Here is a 14,462-nt window from a genome sequence, read left to right on the forward strand (position 1 = left end):
TCTTCCAAGCCAAATGGTCCAGGCTTCGAAGACAAAAGAAAAATGAGGAAGAACCCAATAGAGGGATGCTTTTGGAAGCCCTTTTCAAGAAACTCCAATGGACTTTGCCAATGAACATTTGAAAATTGCCCTGTTCTGACTTTTTTCTAGCTCTCTGTCTAGAACTTGTAATGTTAATTACTCTTGCCTTTACTTCTCCTTCACATCTCCTATTCACCAGTCAAGGACTTTCTTTCCCTCCTACACATAAGAGCTATGCAATTTGGGAGTCTTTTAGATAGACCCACTGAAGGGGTAACCCCAATTGCCTCACCTTGCGTCCCTGTTCAGCATGGAAGAAGCCAGAGCAGTCTGAATCCCGATTCTTTATTGGCAATTTGGGTAACCTCTTAAGAGGATGGTGTGGTAGAATAGGAGGTAGGAATTGCAGGCAGTTAACGGTATAAGACCCCTAAAGAAAAGTAGCCAGTTTCTTGGCTAAAACTCAAAATGTCTTTGAGCCTCTTAGCAACATACTCCATTCCAAAGGCCAAAAATATCTAAAGTATTTGGGAGCTTTTATATAATCTTTAAAAGATTTTAGGGTCACCTCTTTGGAGGGGGGAAATGTTAGAGTAGCCAAAAGCCCCATAAAAAAATAATAAAAGAAGAAGAAAGAGTACATGAAGTTATCAGAAAAAAGTGATGGGGAGATATAGGAGGAGTTGGAGGGGAGGGAGTGGGCATGGATTTTATCAAAACACTTTTTATGCATGTATGAAATTCTCAATAAATTATTTTTTTTAATGGAGAGCAATGGAAAAAGACAAAAATAAAAATAAAATCAACACTCTCAAGGTCTGATGAAGAATCAAAATTTGTCTTGATTATCAAACAACTTTGTAAGTACTTGAGGCGAAAAAATGAGCTTAATTAAGCTTTTGCTCACTGAAAAACTGTCATGATGTGGGGCCTGGAAATGGCTCAGTCAGTAAAGCACTTGCTGTACAGGCACAAGGAATCAAGTTCAGATCCCCAGCACACATGTGAGAAGGCCAGGTTTGGTGGCAATTGTCTGTCATCCTAGTGCTCTGGAGAGGGAGACAGCCAGATCCCTGGGGCTTTCTGGTCAGGCAACCTAATCAATCATCGAATTCCAGGCCAGTAAGAGACCCTGACTCAAAAAACACAAGGTGGATGGTACCTGATGAGCAACAGCTGAGGCTGTTGTCTGGTGTCTACATGAACACGCCCATACACGAGCACGCACACACATGAAAATACACACACACACACACAATAAGTGAAAAAATAATTAAAAGAAGTTCATGATATGAAACAATAAAAAAGCGTGTGTGTGTGTGTGTGTGTGTGTGTGTGTGTGTGTGTTTGCAATCAGAGAGAAGGTAAAATGAGACAATCAGTTGGATATTTGACCAAAAACAAAAAACGCTGCCAGGTTTATCGCAATGTTAGTTTTCCATTCACCTCAACTACGTAACAAAGTTTTCTGACTAGAGTATTTTAATACAAACCACTTGAATAATAATCTAAACTGCTCTGGAATTACCAACAGTGCTTAGACACTGTGAAGGATTTTAGAAAAAGATCTTGGATTAAGAGATCACCAAGAGTACATTCAGAAAACATTCTGAGATATTCACAAAACTAGTCTGAGACTAGTTTTACTTTGCAGCAGGTGTCGGGTGAGTTCATAGAAAATGCTAGTGCAGTACACAAGGCAAAACTTCAACCCCAGACAGAAAAGGACATTTACCATGCCGAGTCCAGTTCCAACAGACCTCTCACAACCAGCGAGACAGGCTGACATGTAGGCCAAGCCGTTGTCTCCACACACAGGGTCCCAGGTTTTAGTTGAACAGCTGCAACCTGTGTTACATTCAGCAAGAATCTTGTTCTCCGCATATAAAGGCCGTTGAGTTCTGAAATTATTTAAGATGATGCTATGCGTACTGAAAACACCACTTACGGTTTTGTTTTATTGTCATCTCAGCCCCCGTCCCAACAACATTACATTTCTTCCTCTTCTCCCCCAAAACAGAAACACAAGTCTTTTAACCACCAATGAGTGAGCTCTGTACTTTATTTTTAGACACATAAGATACCTGCTTCTGTGATCAAATAACTATTTTCCAATTACTTACTTCAAAGAAATCTAGTTAACAAACAAGCATTAATGGGGCTGCAGAAATGGCTCAGCAGTTAAGAGCACTGGCTGCTCCTGCAGAAGACCCATTTTTGGCTCCCAGCATCCACATGGTGGCTAACAACCATCGGTAACTCCAGTCCCGGGGGAATCCAACGCCCTCTTCTGACCTCCATGGGCATGGCACAACATGGGTACACTTACATACATGCAGTCAATAACTCATACACAGAAAATAAAAATAGAGTAAAATACAATATTAAAAGAAAAACATTAAGTGTCTACCCTCTGAGGAAGACATTTTTCCAAGTGCCATTAAAAGCTTTAAAAATGAAGGTGAGCTTAACTCTGGTTAATCTACATGGTGGAAAATAATGAGAGGGCTAACAAAATCTGCATGCTCCATTTATAATATAGATTCTGCATTTATCTTTAAAAATAGAGTGGGCTGAGTAAATCAACACACATAGGCAATGCCCAGAACTTTCAGTGGGACTGAAGGAGCCTAGCGTGTGACTCTAGAGACTGAATTCAAATTCTGTCATTCAAACACAGTATGGAATTGGCATGCTCAGAGATGGAGATAGTCTGAAAGTTTCTATTTTGGCATTGTTGAGGCCTGTTTCTATTAAGCTACCTTTGTCTCTAAATCCTCTGGATTTCAATTTCTTCACCTATAAAATGGACATAATGATTCCTGTCATAAAAAGGAGTTTGCAGGACTCAATCGATAATATACATAATTATTTTATGATTTTATATTTGAAATATTCTAATCTTATAATTCTTAACAGTTTATAATTCTTAACAGGATCTCTCTCTCTCTCCCTCCCTTCCTCCCTCCCTCCCTCCCTCCCTCCGTGTGTGTGTGTGTGTGTGTGTGTGTGTGTGTGTGTGTGTGTACAGGAACACATACACTACAACATGCCTGTGAAGATCGGAGGACGATCTTAGGCATCTGTCCTCACCTTCCACTCTTTGAGAGTCTCTTACTCACTGAAGCGTGTGCCAGGTTAACTGGCCCGTGAACTTCCGAGGATTTTCCTGGTTTTGCCTCTCAGCCCCCAGTCAGCTTTACATGAGCTCTGAGGAATCGAACTTAGGTTCTGCTTGTGCGGCAAGTACTTTACCCGCTGAGCCACCTCCCCAGTTCCTCTTAAAACAGGTTTTATTCATTTTAACCATTAGGTTGATTCTACAACTATGCCCCAAATTAAGTTTTAAAAGCTCCATGATACTATGAAAATCCTCTCTATAACCAAAGAATGCTCAAAAAATCTAAGACTATTGAATATTTCATAAAGAATTATACCAGTGATATATAAATGTATACATAACTGACTTATCATGTATTAGATTCAATTATGCTTAAATTTAAGCTTATTGTAAAAACATATAAAGGCTATGTAGCCTATATAATGTTTAATGTTATTTATTTATGGGAGCATAAAACATAGGGTAATATAGACTACATAAAAGCAACTCCTTTATTACACTTTAGAGTTGACTACATTATCTCAGTGACAACCACCCATATGCATAGGCAATCATTAAGTCCTAAGAAAATCAATCTCTCAAGGAAACATACCAGTAACTTGAAAGATTAGGATCCTCAACAGAAAACAACATACCCGTCATAAGAGGTAGTTAAGCCAGCAACTGGATAGTTATCACAGGTCATCAGAAAGCTTACGAAATACAAAAAGTATTCAGACAAGGCTAACCAACAGGCTATGTGGGCAGCTTGTTTAACATTAATCTTGAACTTCTTCATAATTAGACCACCAATTAGGTATCCGATGCATATTGGAGGTAAGTTATAAAGACCTATAGATGCAAGTCAAATATTACTTACAAAACTGCAAAATAACTGTGCAATCAACTTGTCTAATACATCTTAGGTAAGAAACCACTTAGGTCTAACACAGTGATCTAACCCCACTTACTCACATATTACACACAAGGAGATTTTCAAATGCCCCATAATGCTGAAGTATATTTTAAAAGACTATAATTATCATTTTAATTAATTGCAGTAGGTTATAAATCTCTTATAAGCAACATATATTTATATATTTTATATTTCAGGTATTTATTTCCACTCTGGATATTGAAAATCTGACTCAGCTTAAAGTATTTTAGAAGGCCACTCACTGCTGAGTTTGTGCTTATCAAGTGTAGTTACGTTTCACACCTTGCTACTATTGACTAGCATTCTCCCCACACATTCCCACCAAACCCCACCCTCCCCTGCATCAACCAAAACACAAAGGATAAAAGAAGAGAAGGGGAGAGACAGGCCTAGGTTCCATTCACACAGTGCCAGCATCTAGCTTGGGGGAGCTTGTTAATCTTCCCTTCTGGAGCCCCACACCATTGCATTTAATTTTACGCATCTGAGGTGGTGAGGTGGGGTCTGGAGGTGTGGACCTATCAGAGAACTCCAGGCGATGTGGATGCAGGCATAATGGAATAGTCATTTTTCAAGAGTGAAATGCACCCAGGCAAAACCCAAAGTGCGATAGGACTTCTGGGTTGGTGCAGTAACATGAAAAGCAACATCTGTGGCTGCTGCAGAGACCCTTCAAACCACCAGAGGGACTGAGCGACTAAACCAGAATGCAGAATACAAGAACGTATGGCTGAAAGTACAGTATGGGCACAGGATGCAGAACCCTAATGAGTTAATTCTGTGTTCCTCATTAACTGGCTGCCTGTGTGAAAACTGACTAATATGTACCTTCTCCAAGGATCCATAAAGACAACGACTTTCTATTCTGATTGAAGATAGAGCAGAAAGGAAATTTTGGGCCTCCTTCCATCCCTACCCAATTTCCCTGGAGAAGAGAAAGAAGTTTACCAAGAGACAAGAATATCCTAAAAGATGTCAATTTCAGACTCTCCTAATCCTGTTATCATAGTGTTCATTGTGTCATTGGAGGAGGGGAGAGTACACCTAAATAAATAATAAAACCGGGACTAGACAGATGGCTCAGCTGTTATGAGCACTGGCTGGTCTTCCAGAGGCCCAGGGTTTGGTTCCCAGCACCCACATGGTGGCTCACAACCATCTATAACTCCAGCTCCAGGTGATCCGATGCCCTCTCCTGGCTTCTGCAGGTGTTGGTACTCTTCCATACATGCGGGCAAAACACTCATACACTTGAGATAAAAAGAAATAATAAAACCACATACCTATAAGAAAGATTGCCTCTGAAGTTGATTTTCCATATTGCTGTTCTAAGTACTTAGGCATGAAGGAAAACATACTAATGAATGCATTGAACTGCAGGACACTAATAAGGACGAAAAGCACGTAAATTGAATTGCAAGACAGGCTCTTCATGAACGGTAAGAAATCTGAAATGAAAGAAAGACGAGAGCATCAAACTAACTTGGCCTTGTGCTTCGTGACTGGTATTCTGAAATTTTCTTGCAGATGATGTATTGTAACGCAAATGTACTTGATAAATCTTTGCCTCTTGGTGGCTAAAATTCTGTACCATTGTTTAGGTGACTTCTGGGAGTTAGTGATGCTGTTGGCTGAGTAAGAATGAGAACATAATTGTATCTTCAAGAAAAACTACAAGAAGTGGAAACAGCATCTGTGTCCACACCATTTCCTTTTAACGTTCTCTTTTTTCCTTCCAGTAATAACCTGTACTCACTAGAGACAGGGAAAATCGAGGATGCCTATTCTGTGCTCTAAAACCAGGAAGAAAATCACTTTGATGAAGTTTGCGTTCTGATATCAAAACTATCACTCCTTTGGCATTTACAGCAAAGATGCCTATAGGAGTGGATGGGATAACAATCAATGCTGGGAATTTTCCTGCTTTTTCAGAGCAAATTCAGGGACTCTGCCACAGTTTCACAGCAGGACCTGTCTCAGAAGAACCCGCTGATATTGTTTAAACATTCCAACATGTAGGTCCTCCAAGAAATGCTGATTCCTTTAGGAAGTACTAGGGAGCTTCCACGTGATTTACCCCAAACATTTCCTTGTTTAAAAAATGCTGAGAGTCAAATTTGTGGCCTCTCTCTAGTAACTGGATTGGGTGTCATTGAGGGTATTTTGACTCAAATTCTCAATAATAGACTCTTCCCTCTCCCTACTTCATGTTTTCTCTCTTGATTTCCTTATTTTATGCTATCTTTGATAAATTGCCTAAAAGTTATTTGAGAGTAAAATATGATGAAAAAAAATTTTTTAACGTTTTTTGGTTTTTTGAGACAGGGTTTCACTATGTAGCCCCAGCTGCCTGGAACTCACTATGTAGACCATCCCAGGATAGATCTCAGAGTGATCCACCTGCCTCTGCATCCCTGTGCTGAGATTAAATGCACGCACCACCATGCCTGGCTAAATATTTTAATTTAGGGAAAAAAACTAATGTGTTACTTCGGCAGTAGTTCTCTTTTAAATTATCACAGATTTTTAAATATAGGTAATTATATCATGTTTTCTTTTCCTGACATAACTTCAAGGATGTTCACAACTAAACTAAAATTTTGGTTATATAACTATACTCCTATAGTTAGTACATGTTTTTCCTACCCCTGTCTTTAGCTTGAATCTCTGGTTATTCGTGTTTTTAAGTTAGAGTAATATCTTCTGTAATACGGGCTTTTCAAAGCAAATGGGAATAAATGTGTTGCTTAATAAGTGTTCAGACTGACTTGAAAATATTTCTTTTTCTGTTTTCTTGAGACAGGGTCTCCCTAGTAGCCCCAAATGACCTAGAACTTGCTGTGTAGACCAGGTTGGCCTCCATCTCACAGAAATCCACCTGAGAAACCCCAGAGTACTGGGATTCAACATGTGTGCCACCACTCACTTTTTGACTTAACATTTTTTATAAAGTCTAACCTAAGGTAATTCAGGTTCCACATTTTATAATTTTTTTTTCAAGTGGTAACGAAGAAAGAATCAGACTAGCTAGACAGGATTGAGCAGCCACCATTAGTGACAAACTGATCTAACACAGCATAGCATGGGAAATGTTTGGCTAACTGCAGACCCATCTACATAAAATAGAGAATTTAAATTTTTCTTATTTGCCTTTAGTGATCCCACGCTTTTCCTTCTTGAACTTTTTTATTTGTTTCTCTTCTTTGTCATTTTTAATGGTGTCAGCATTATCCTCTAGTCCTTCTTTTGGAAGAGTTTTGGGCAAAAAGAAAAAAGGGACCCCAGTGAGGACATTCACTCCTGCACAGACCAAAAAGCCAAACCACCAGGCCCCAACCCAGCGGGTATCTGTGGGATTTATGGTCAGCTCATCTGTAAAGAAATAGAAATAATTTTATTAGCTTACATCATCCCTTCCTGTGTGAACTGTAGAAAAGTATTAAAACTCATAATACTTAGATTTCATCTAAATATAACATTTGTATATTATTCATACAGTTTTCATTACTGTTTTTGGTTTTTGAACCAGGGTGTTGCTACATGACCAAGCTGGGCCTTGAACTTGTAATCACCTGATCTCCAGTGCTTTGGTTATAAGCATCTATTGGACCAATTTAGACCTTTAGAAGAAATGTCTGAAGTTGTTCAGTTGGGCTAAGTTCAAGTTAGACAAAAATAAAAAACTGGAATGATGCCTCATAGCAGAGTAATTGTACATTATAATTAAAACTCTACATTTCAAAAAGCCAGAGGAAAAAATTGTGAAAGATTTCACCATAAAGAAATGATAAATATTCCAAGTCTGCAGAGATATGTCAGTGGTTAAGAGCACTTGCTGCTCTTGCAGAGGACTCAGGTCCAGTTCCCAGCACCCACATGACAGTTCACAATTGTCTGTAACTCCAGTTTCAGGAGATCCGACGCCTTCTTCTGACCTCTAGTGGTGCCACACACATTATGTGCATGCATACATGCAAGCAGACACTCATACACATAAAATAAAAACAATAAATCTTTTTAAAATGACAAATATTTAAGAAACTAGCTACATTTAGCCTGACATATAATGCATCAAAACACTACATAGTATCTCATTAATATGTGCACTTTTTATGTTTAACTTATTTTTAACCGATATGTAAACATATCGGTTAAAAATAAGTTAATTGTATCTAACAATATGTGACAGTGTGATATTTTCATGCAATAAATTAACATGATCATCTATCATGTGACGTCTTCATAAATTGGCACTAGCTAAATAACAGAAAGATCTGTTTCATTATCATAGTGACGGCCTCATTAAGAGGAAAACCTGGGTGATTAAATCTTTTGAAAAGAAACGTGTGGCTGAAATACGGCAGGACGAACAGTGGGTTTTGAGTCAGCAGGTGGTATTTGCCCATCTGTAAAGTGGCAATAATTTGCCTGGGTCTCAAATGAGGAAGCGACTCTGTGCTGACAGTCCCGTGATGGTTCACATACTCTAGAGACTGTATAAATAAAATATACTGAATTACCTGTGTTCACAGATCCAGTGTCTACGTAAATGTTTGCACAGAATGATCCCAACAAAAGTCCAACCAAAGGGCCAATAACGGCTCCCGTTTCTATAACTCCTAGAAGTGAATGAAACCATGAAAATGTATTACTACAGATCCATGTAAAGTGTTTGGTTCCACAGAGAAAGCCTTAAGATTACATTGTTTCTAACCTTAGATTATTTTGTTCTTTGCTGTAGTGGATTGAATCCAGGGCCTTGCATAGGCTAGGAAAGTGTTCTACCCCTGAGCTGCACATCCCAACTACCTATATATTTTATACATTCACATTAGAAAGAAATCAGGTTTGGTGTGCATGTTACATGTACATGCATTTCTATAAGGACTGAGAAAGAAGCTGCTATTGTTTCCATCTAGAACATTCTCCAGAAGCCCAGGTGGGGCTACAGGATGGTGGGATAACCCTGAAGATGTAAGGCATAATGACAGGTCTTCAGTTATCAGGGATGTGGGAGCACAGACCATCCCCTTTTCTCTCTTTTGATTCCCAGTCACAAGGTGGGTGGTTTTACTCTACCACATGCTTCCACCACAGACCCCCAAATCACCTGGCAAATCAACCATGGACCAAAATGTCCCAAACTGTGATCCAAAATAATCCTCTTTGTGAACTGATTATCTCGGTATTTGTTAACGTGATGGAAAGCTAACAGACGCTTCATCACTCAAAGCCACTTTCTTTGGGCCTCCAAATTCTTTTTTATGCTGAGTTACAGGCAAAGGCTCACTGCACTGTCACAGGCAGTCTCAGCAGGGACCAAGCTTCTGGCAAAGCCATGATGTAAGCAAGGTTCTTTTGATGCTTCCAGAGTCATATTTTTGAAGAATCTCTGTGATGGGTCACTTTACTTGTCACCTTGACTCAACCTTGAATTACCTGGGAAGAAAATCTTAATGAGGGACTGTCTCCATTGGGTTGACTTGTGATCATGTCTGTGGGATATTAATTTAACTGATGTGGGAAGACCCAGCCTACTGTGGGTAGCACCATTTCCTGGGCAACGGGTCCTGAACTTTAGGAGAAATTGTGAGAAACACAAGAATCAAGCAGGTGAACATGCATGCACTCATTCTCTGTGCTCTTGACTGGGGATGTGACTGTGGAGTTTCTTCAAGGTCCTAACACTGATTTCTCTGCTACATGGTCAACTACATATGGAATTACACAAGAACATAAGCAAATTATTCATAATAAATTATGATAATTAAGGATATTAGGAGATAACAGAAATGAGTATTAAATTGACTCTCACCCAGATGATGCACAGATTTTTTAAAAGCAATTTCAAGAAATATAACCAGAAGAATTAATATAGGTATTTGTTAAGATGATGAACAGAGCCAGGCGTGGTGGCTCATACCTTTAATCCTACCACTTGGGAAGCAGAGGCAGGTGGATCTTTGTGAGTTCGAGGCCAGCCTGGTTTACAAAGAGTTCCAGGCCAGCTGGGGCTACAGGGAGACCTGGTCTCAAAAAGACCAAAAAAAAAAAAAGATGATAAACAGGTCTATCTAGGATGATGAGAAGGCTGTAAGGAAGGAAAGCTGCACAGTTAACTGAATAGACAGGCAGCATGCAGAGCCATGAGTCCTAAGTAACAGAGATCTGATCTGGTGAGTAAGAAGCCAGTGACTGTAGTGAACATGATAGAGAAGATACAATTAAAACAATGCTTGATGAGGTGTATCCTGCAAGAATGTTTATAGGAGAAAACACGACAGGGCCAGACAGACAGCCCAACGGGAAAGGGGGCTTTGCTGCCAAGCAGGAGGACCTGAGCTCAGTTCACAGGATCCACATGATGGAAGGAGAGAAATCCTGCAAGCTGTCCTCTGACCTCTACAGCAGTATCATGGCCTGTGCACGCACACACAAAAATAATAAATACATAATAAATTCAAAACAGGTATTTAAATATTACAGTCATAAAATTCCCAATAAAGAAGTTGTAATAACTTATAGAAGAGGGAATGAGAAAATAAAGAGCATAGAAAATTTTAAAAGAACATTTTGGGGAAATAACTGGTGAATCTCTTAATGGTTTTGATCAGAGGACCATAGGGGGTCTGCAGATTGGAGGTATCTCCAATAGTGGAAAGCAGGCTTGTGGGAGTGGCTTATCGGGTAGTAGATATAATTTCCCCATTCCACAAACTTATGACCAACAGTATCATGGCACTCTGCACATCTTTCTAAAAATCAGAGTCCAAATCGATAACTGATTTGTACCCTCCCAGAACTTTCCATCCTATAAAGGACTTAAGGCAGATTTCCAAACTTACCAATGTATAAAGGAGAGTTTTCTGATTTGGCAAAGTCTTCTATATATGAAATGCCCAAAGGCATGATGGGAGTTTCACCCACTCCACGTATAACATTTCCTACCAGTACGTAGATCCACATCAGTGATTTCATTTCTTTCACACAGTCTGCATTAAAACCAAAGGAGTTGCATTAGTGTTTTGACAGTCAAGTGTTGCTGAAAGCTAATTAAAATTTTCTGTAAGCATTTCACAAGTCAGATGCCCATGATACTTACTCTGAGACTTATATTAGTATGTAAGCTATGAATCAGTGGGTCACCCCACTGCATTTTTTGAGAGAATACTTAGAAATGATTGTGTAGTGGAGCCAGTTCCTACTTGACTAGGAGAGATGACCCTGCATGTATGTATGTATGTATGTATGTATGTATGTATGTATGTATGTATACATCTTCCAAAGACAGTGTTTAGCGACAATACATTTATAGTGTGGTGGAAGAATTCACACCATAGAAATTGGAAAACACTAAAAATCACCTACTGTGGAACTCAGCTCTCATAAGCACCACTCTGTTTCTACAAAACTTTGAGGAAGGAAAAAAATAAAGATACATTTCTCCTGATAATACATTCTATGTTTATACAATGTAAACACAAGTTTGACTAAATTATAAATTATCTACAGTTCTGATTACTTTATGGAAACTAAAGATGTTTAACTGGATACTAGATATTTTTCTGTAGATCCCATTATATTAAATACCCCATCCTTGGAGTAGCACATGGTTAGGAGAATAGTAAAGATAAGTAAGCCAAAGGGAATTGAAAGGCAAAAGAAATCTTTGAAGATTTATGTGTACCTCTTTGCCAGGTTTGTTTTAAGCTAAAATAGCTGCCAATCTGTAAGGAAACTATGGCATCATGTTTTCAGGGATGTGGGGGCAATGTACCCTCTCTACCCGTAAACTGGTCAGGGACTTCCCACACATGGAAGGTTCTGAGTCCAACTCTTGTTCATTCCCAGCCTAGTAAAATTGGTTTCCATTTCTGAGTATTCAAATTTTTAATCTATGGTGAATGAAATGATTTGGCTCTAGACCCTCCCTGGGTCTAGACCTTTCCTAAGACAGAATTGAAAATACCAGGTGGAAAAATCAAGTGCTTCCCTGGAGCTCTGTATGTGTGAAGGATTTAACAGACCCACTGTAATGAAATTAGCCCATAGGGGAGAAGTCCGCAAAAGTCAGCTCAGAGATAAACACAGGCTGGCATGGAAGTCCTTCTTCCATTCTGCTTTGCTGAAGAGGTTTCTTTGGCTCAGTTTCAGAGGAAGCTATTCTTTAACTCTCAAGCCATTTTGGTCCCCACTCATTCCATGGGAGTAGTGAAATTCCCAGCCTTGACGATTACAATTTCAGCACAAAAATGAGAAGTTCCAGCCTGAGGTAATTCAGTCAACTCAGCTCCAGACTAAGTGTTCAGGAGATTAAGTATTAAGTCCTCTAGCATAAGTGATAGTCAATCTTTCTTTAAGAACTTTTTTATTTATGTGCATATATGTGTGTGCTTGCATGAGTTTATGTGCACCACCTGCACGCAGATACCCACAGAGGCCATAAGAAAGAAGGTGTTGTAGCCCCTGGAACTGGAGTTAAGATGGTTGTGACTCACCCAATGTGGGTGCTGGGGACCGAACCCAGGTCTTCTACAAGAGCAGTAAGTGCTCTTAACCGCTGAGCCATCTCTCCAGCCCCTCGACAATTAATCCTGATTGCCAATATTGATTGGATTAAGAAATGTCTTGGAGATTAGTGATGTAAACATCTGGCTTGTCTGTGAGGCATTTCCAGAAATGATTACATCACCAGAGCTCTGACCTAATCAATGGGTTAATCCCTCATCCCTCCATGGATTCATAAGGTTATGGCATTATTGGGAAGTGGTTAAAGATAGGGGGTAGGGCCTAGTTGGAGGAAGTAGGTCATGGGGATGACATGTCCTTGGGGGGAGTATATCTTTCCACTTCCTGTGTCTTCCTTTCTATGCTTCCTGTCTACTACAAAGTGAAGAATCGCATCCTCTAGGACTCACATCATCATGATAGTTGCCAAGCAACTAGGAATGGAGCAAAAGCAAATCATTCCTTCCTTAAGTTGTTATCTCAAATATTTTGGTCACAACGATGCAAAAGTTACTAATAAGACATATGAAGGGGTCTAAGCTAGTGCCTCAGTGCATGGCCCAGAGGAACTGAAGGAAGCCCCACTGTTCTGTTGAACTGCAAAGTAATGTCTCTGTTAAAAAGGGCAACAGAGGCTAAAAGACAGACTAGACTCCCAGGCAATGGAGGGATTCTGAACTGTGCCATGTGGCACAGGACCCTGATTTCCCTGCCTTACATCAGCTAGACAGCACAAATCTTTTGAACTCTGTTTCTAACTTTATTTCCTACTGTATTAACACATAGACCAAATCATGTCTTTAAATCCATCCTTCTAAGACATTTTCCTCTCTGGGACTAATGCTCCAATGGTCCTGGGGTGGATATCTTTGACTCAATAAAAAATAACCATTTTAAGAAGCAATTTAGCCTTAATAGATATATTCAAATATAAAAGGATTATTAGATATCCCTTTTCCCTTTTTGATCCCCTACCAAAAGAGGGAAAATATCTTTCATTCATTTATCTTTTTGTAATTTTTATTTTTGAGAATTTTATACATGAGTATATTCTTTGTATTATTTCCATCCCTCCCAGTCCCCCACCAACTCCTCCTTTGCCCCCTCCACTACTCCCTCTCAAGCTCTTGTCCTCTTTTTTATTATTATTGTTATATATGCAAATATATATGTATAAATATATATATATGTAATACACTGAATCCAGTCAGTGATGCTCCTGTGTACCTGTGTTTAGGGATGCCACTTGGGATTACATAAGCTCTCCAGGAGCCAGTGCATAGAGAAAATTGATTCTCCATCCCCAGTATTTATCTTCCACATTTACTAAACCCAATATCACATTCAAAGTCCTCAATCACAAAGCATTCTGTGGCCAAGACACTGAACAGAAAGAAATGAAACGAACTCAACAACCTGCTGGGTCTGATGTCTTCAACGTCTGGGTTCGATTTGCCAAACACAAGAAACTGTCTGATGAGAGGTTGCTTGAAATGGAAACTGTAGATTCATATTCGTATCTGTGTGAACACAGGAAACATTTTAAGCAGCAGAGAGCAGGACAAGCAATTCTGCAGAATTTTGACTACTGCTTCCCTGAAAACACAACCTCCCTGTCCTATAAAGCTGTGCTTTAGGGGCTGGAGACATGGCTCAGTGGTTAAGAGCACTGGCTGCTCTTGCAGAGGATCCGGGTCCAATTCCCAGCACCCAAATAGTGGCTACAAACCATCCTTAACTCCAGTTCCAGGGGAATCTGAAGCCCTGTTCTGGCCTCCGTGGCAATGAATGACACGGGAGCACTCACATACATGCAGGCAATACACTCAAACACATAAAATAAAAATAATAAAATATTTAAAAGACCCAGGTTCAAATCCCAGCACCCACATGGCC

General features: G+C 39.6%; 1 protein-coding gene across 5 annotated transcripts in view; it reads right to left on the reverse strand.

Annotated features, from left to right (window-relative positions):
- Slco1a2 (solute carrier organic anion transporter family member 1A2) overlaps nucleotides 1-14,462 on the reverse strand; it is a 54,364-nt gene that overhangs the window by 17,882 nt on the left and 22,020 nt on the right. For all 5 annotated transcript variants that reach the window (XM_029555241.1, XM_029555239.1, XM_029555240.1 and 2 more), the window contains 7 exons: nucleotides 13,983-14,086; nucleotides 10,904-11,050; nucleotides 8,579-8,677; nucleotides 7,209-7,430; nucleotides 5,342-5,506; nucleotides 3,778-3,973; nucleotides 1,757-1,922 (listed from right to left, as the gene is read on the reverse strand). In XM_029555241.1, the coding sequence (XP_029411101.1) occupies nucleotides 1,757-1,922; nucleotides 3,778-3,973; nucleotides 5,342-5,506; nucleotides 7,209-7,430; nucleotides 8,579-8,677; nucleotides 10,904-11,050; nucleotides 13,983-14,086 (1,099 nt within the window). The remainder of the gene's footprint in view (nucleotides 1-1,756; nucleotides 1,923-3,777; nucleotides 3,974-5,341; nucleotides 5,507-7,208; nucleotides 7,431-8,578; nucleotides 8,678-10,903; nucleotides 11,051-13,982; nucleotides 14,087-14,462) is intronic.

This window comes from Nannospalax galili, unplaced genomic scaffold (assembly GCF_000622305.1).
Source record: "Nannospalax galili isolate Female #2095 unplaced genomic scaffold, S.galili_v1.0 scaffold1086, whole genome shotgun sequence".
Lineage (NCBI taxonomy): Eukaryota > Metazoa > Chordata > Mammalia > Rodentia > Spalacidae > Nannospalax > Nannospalax galili.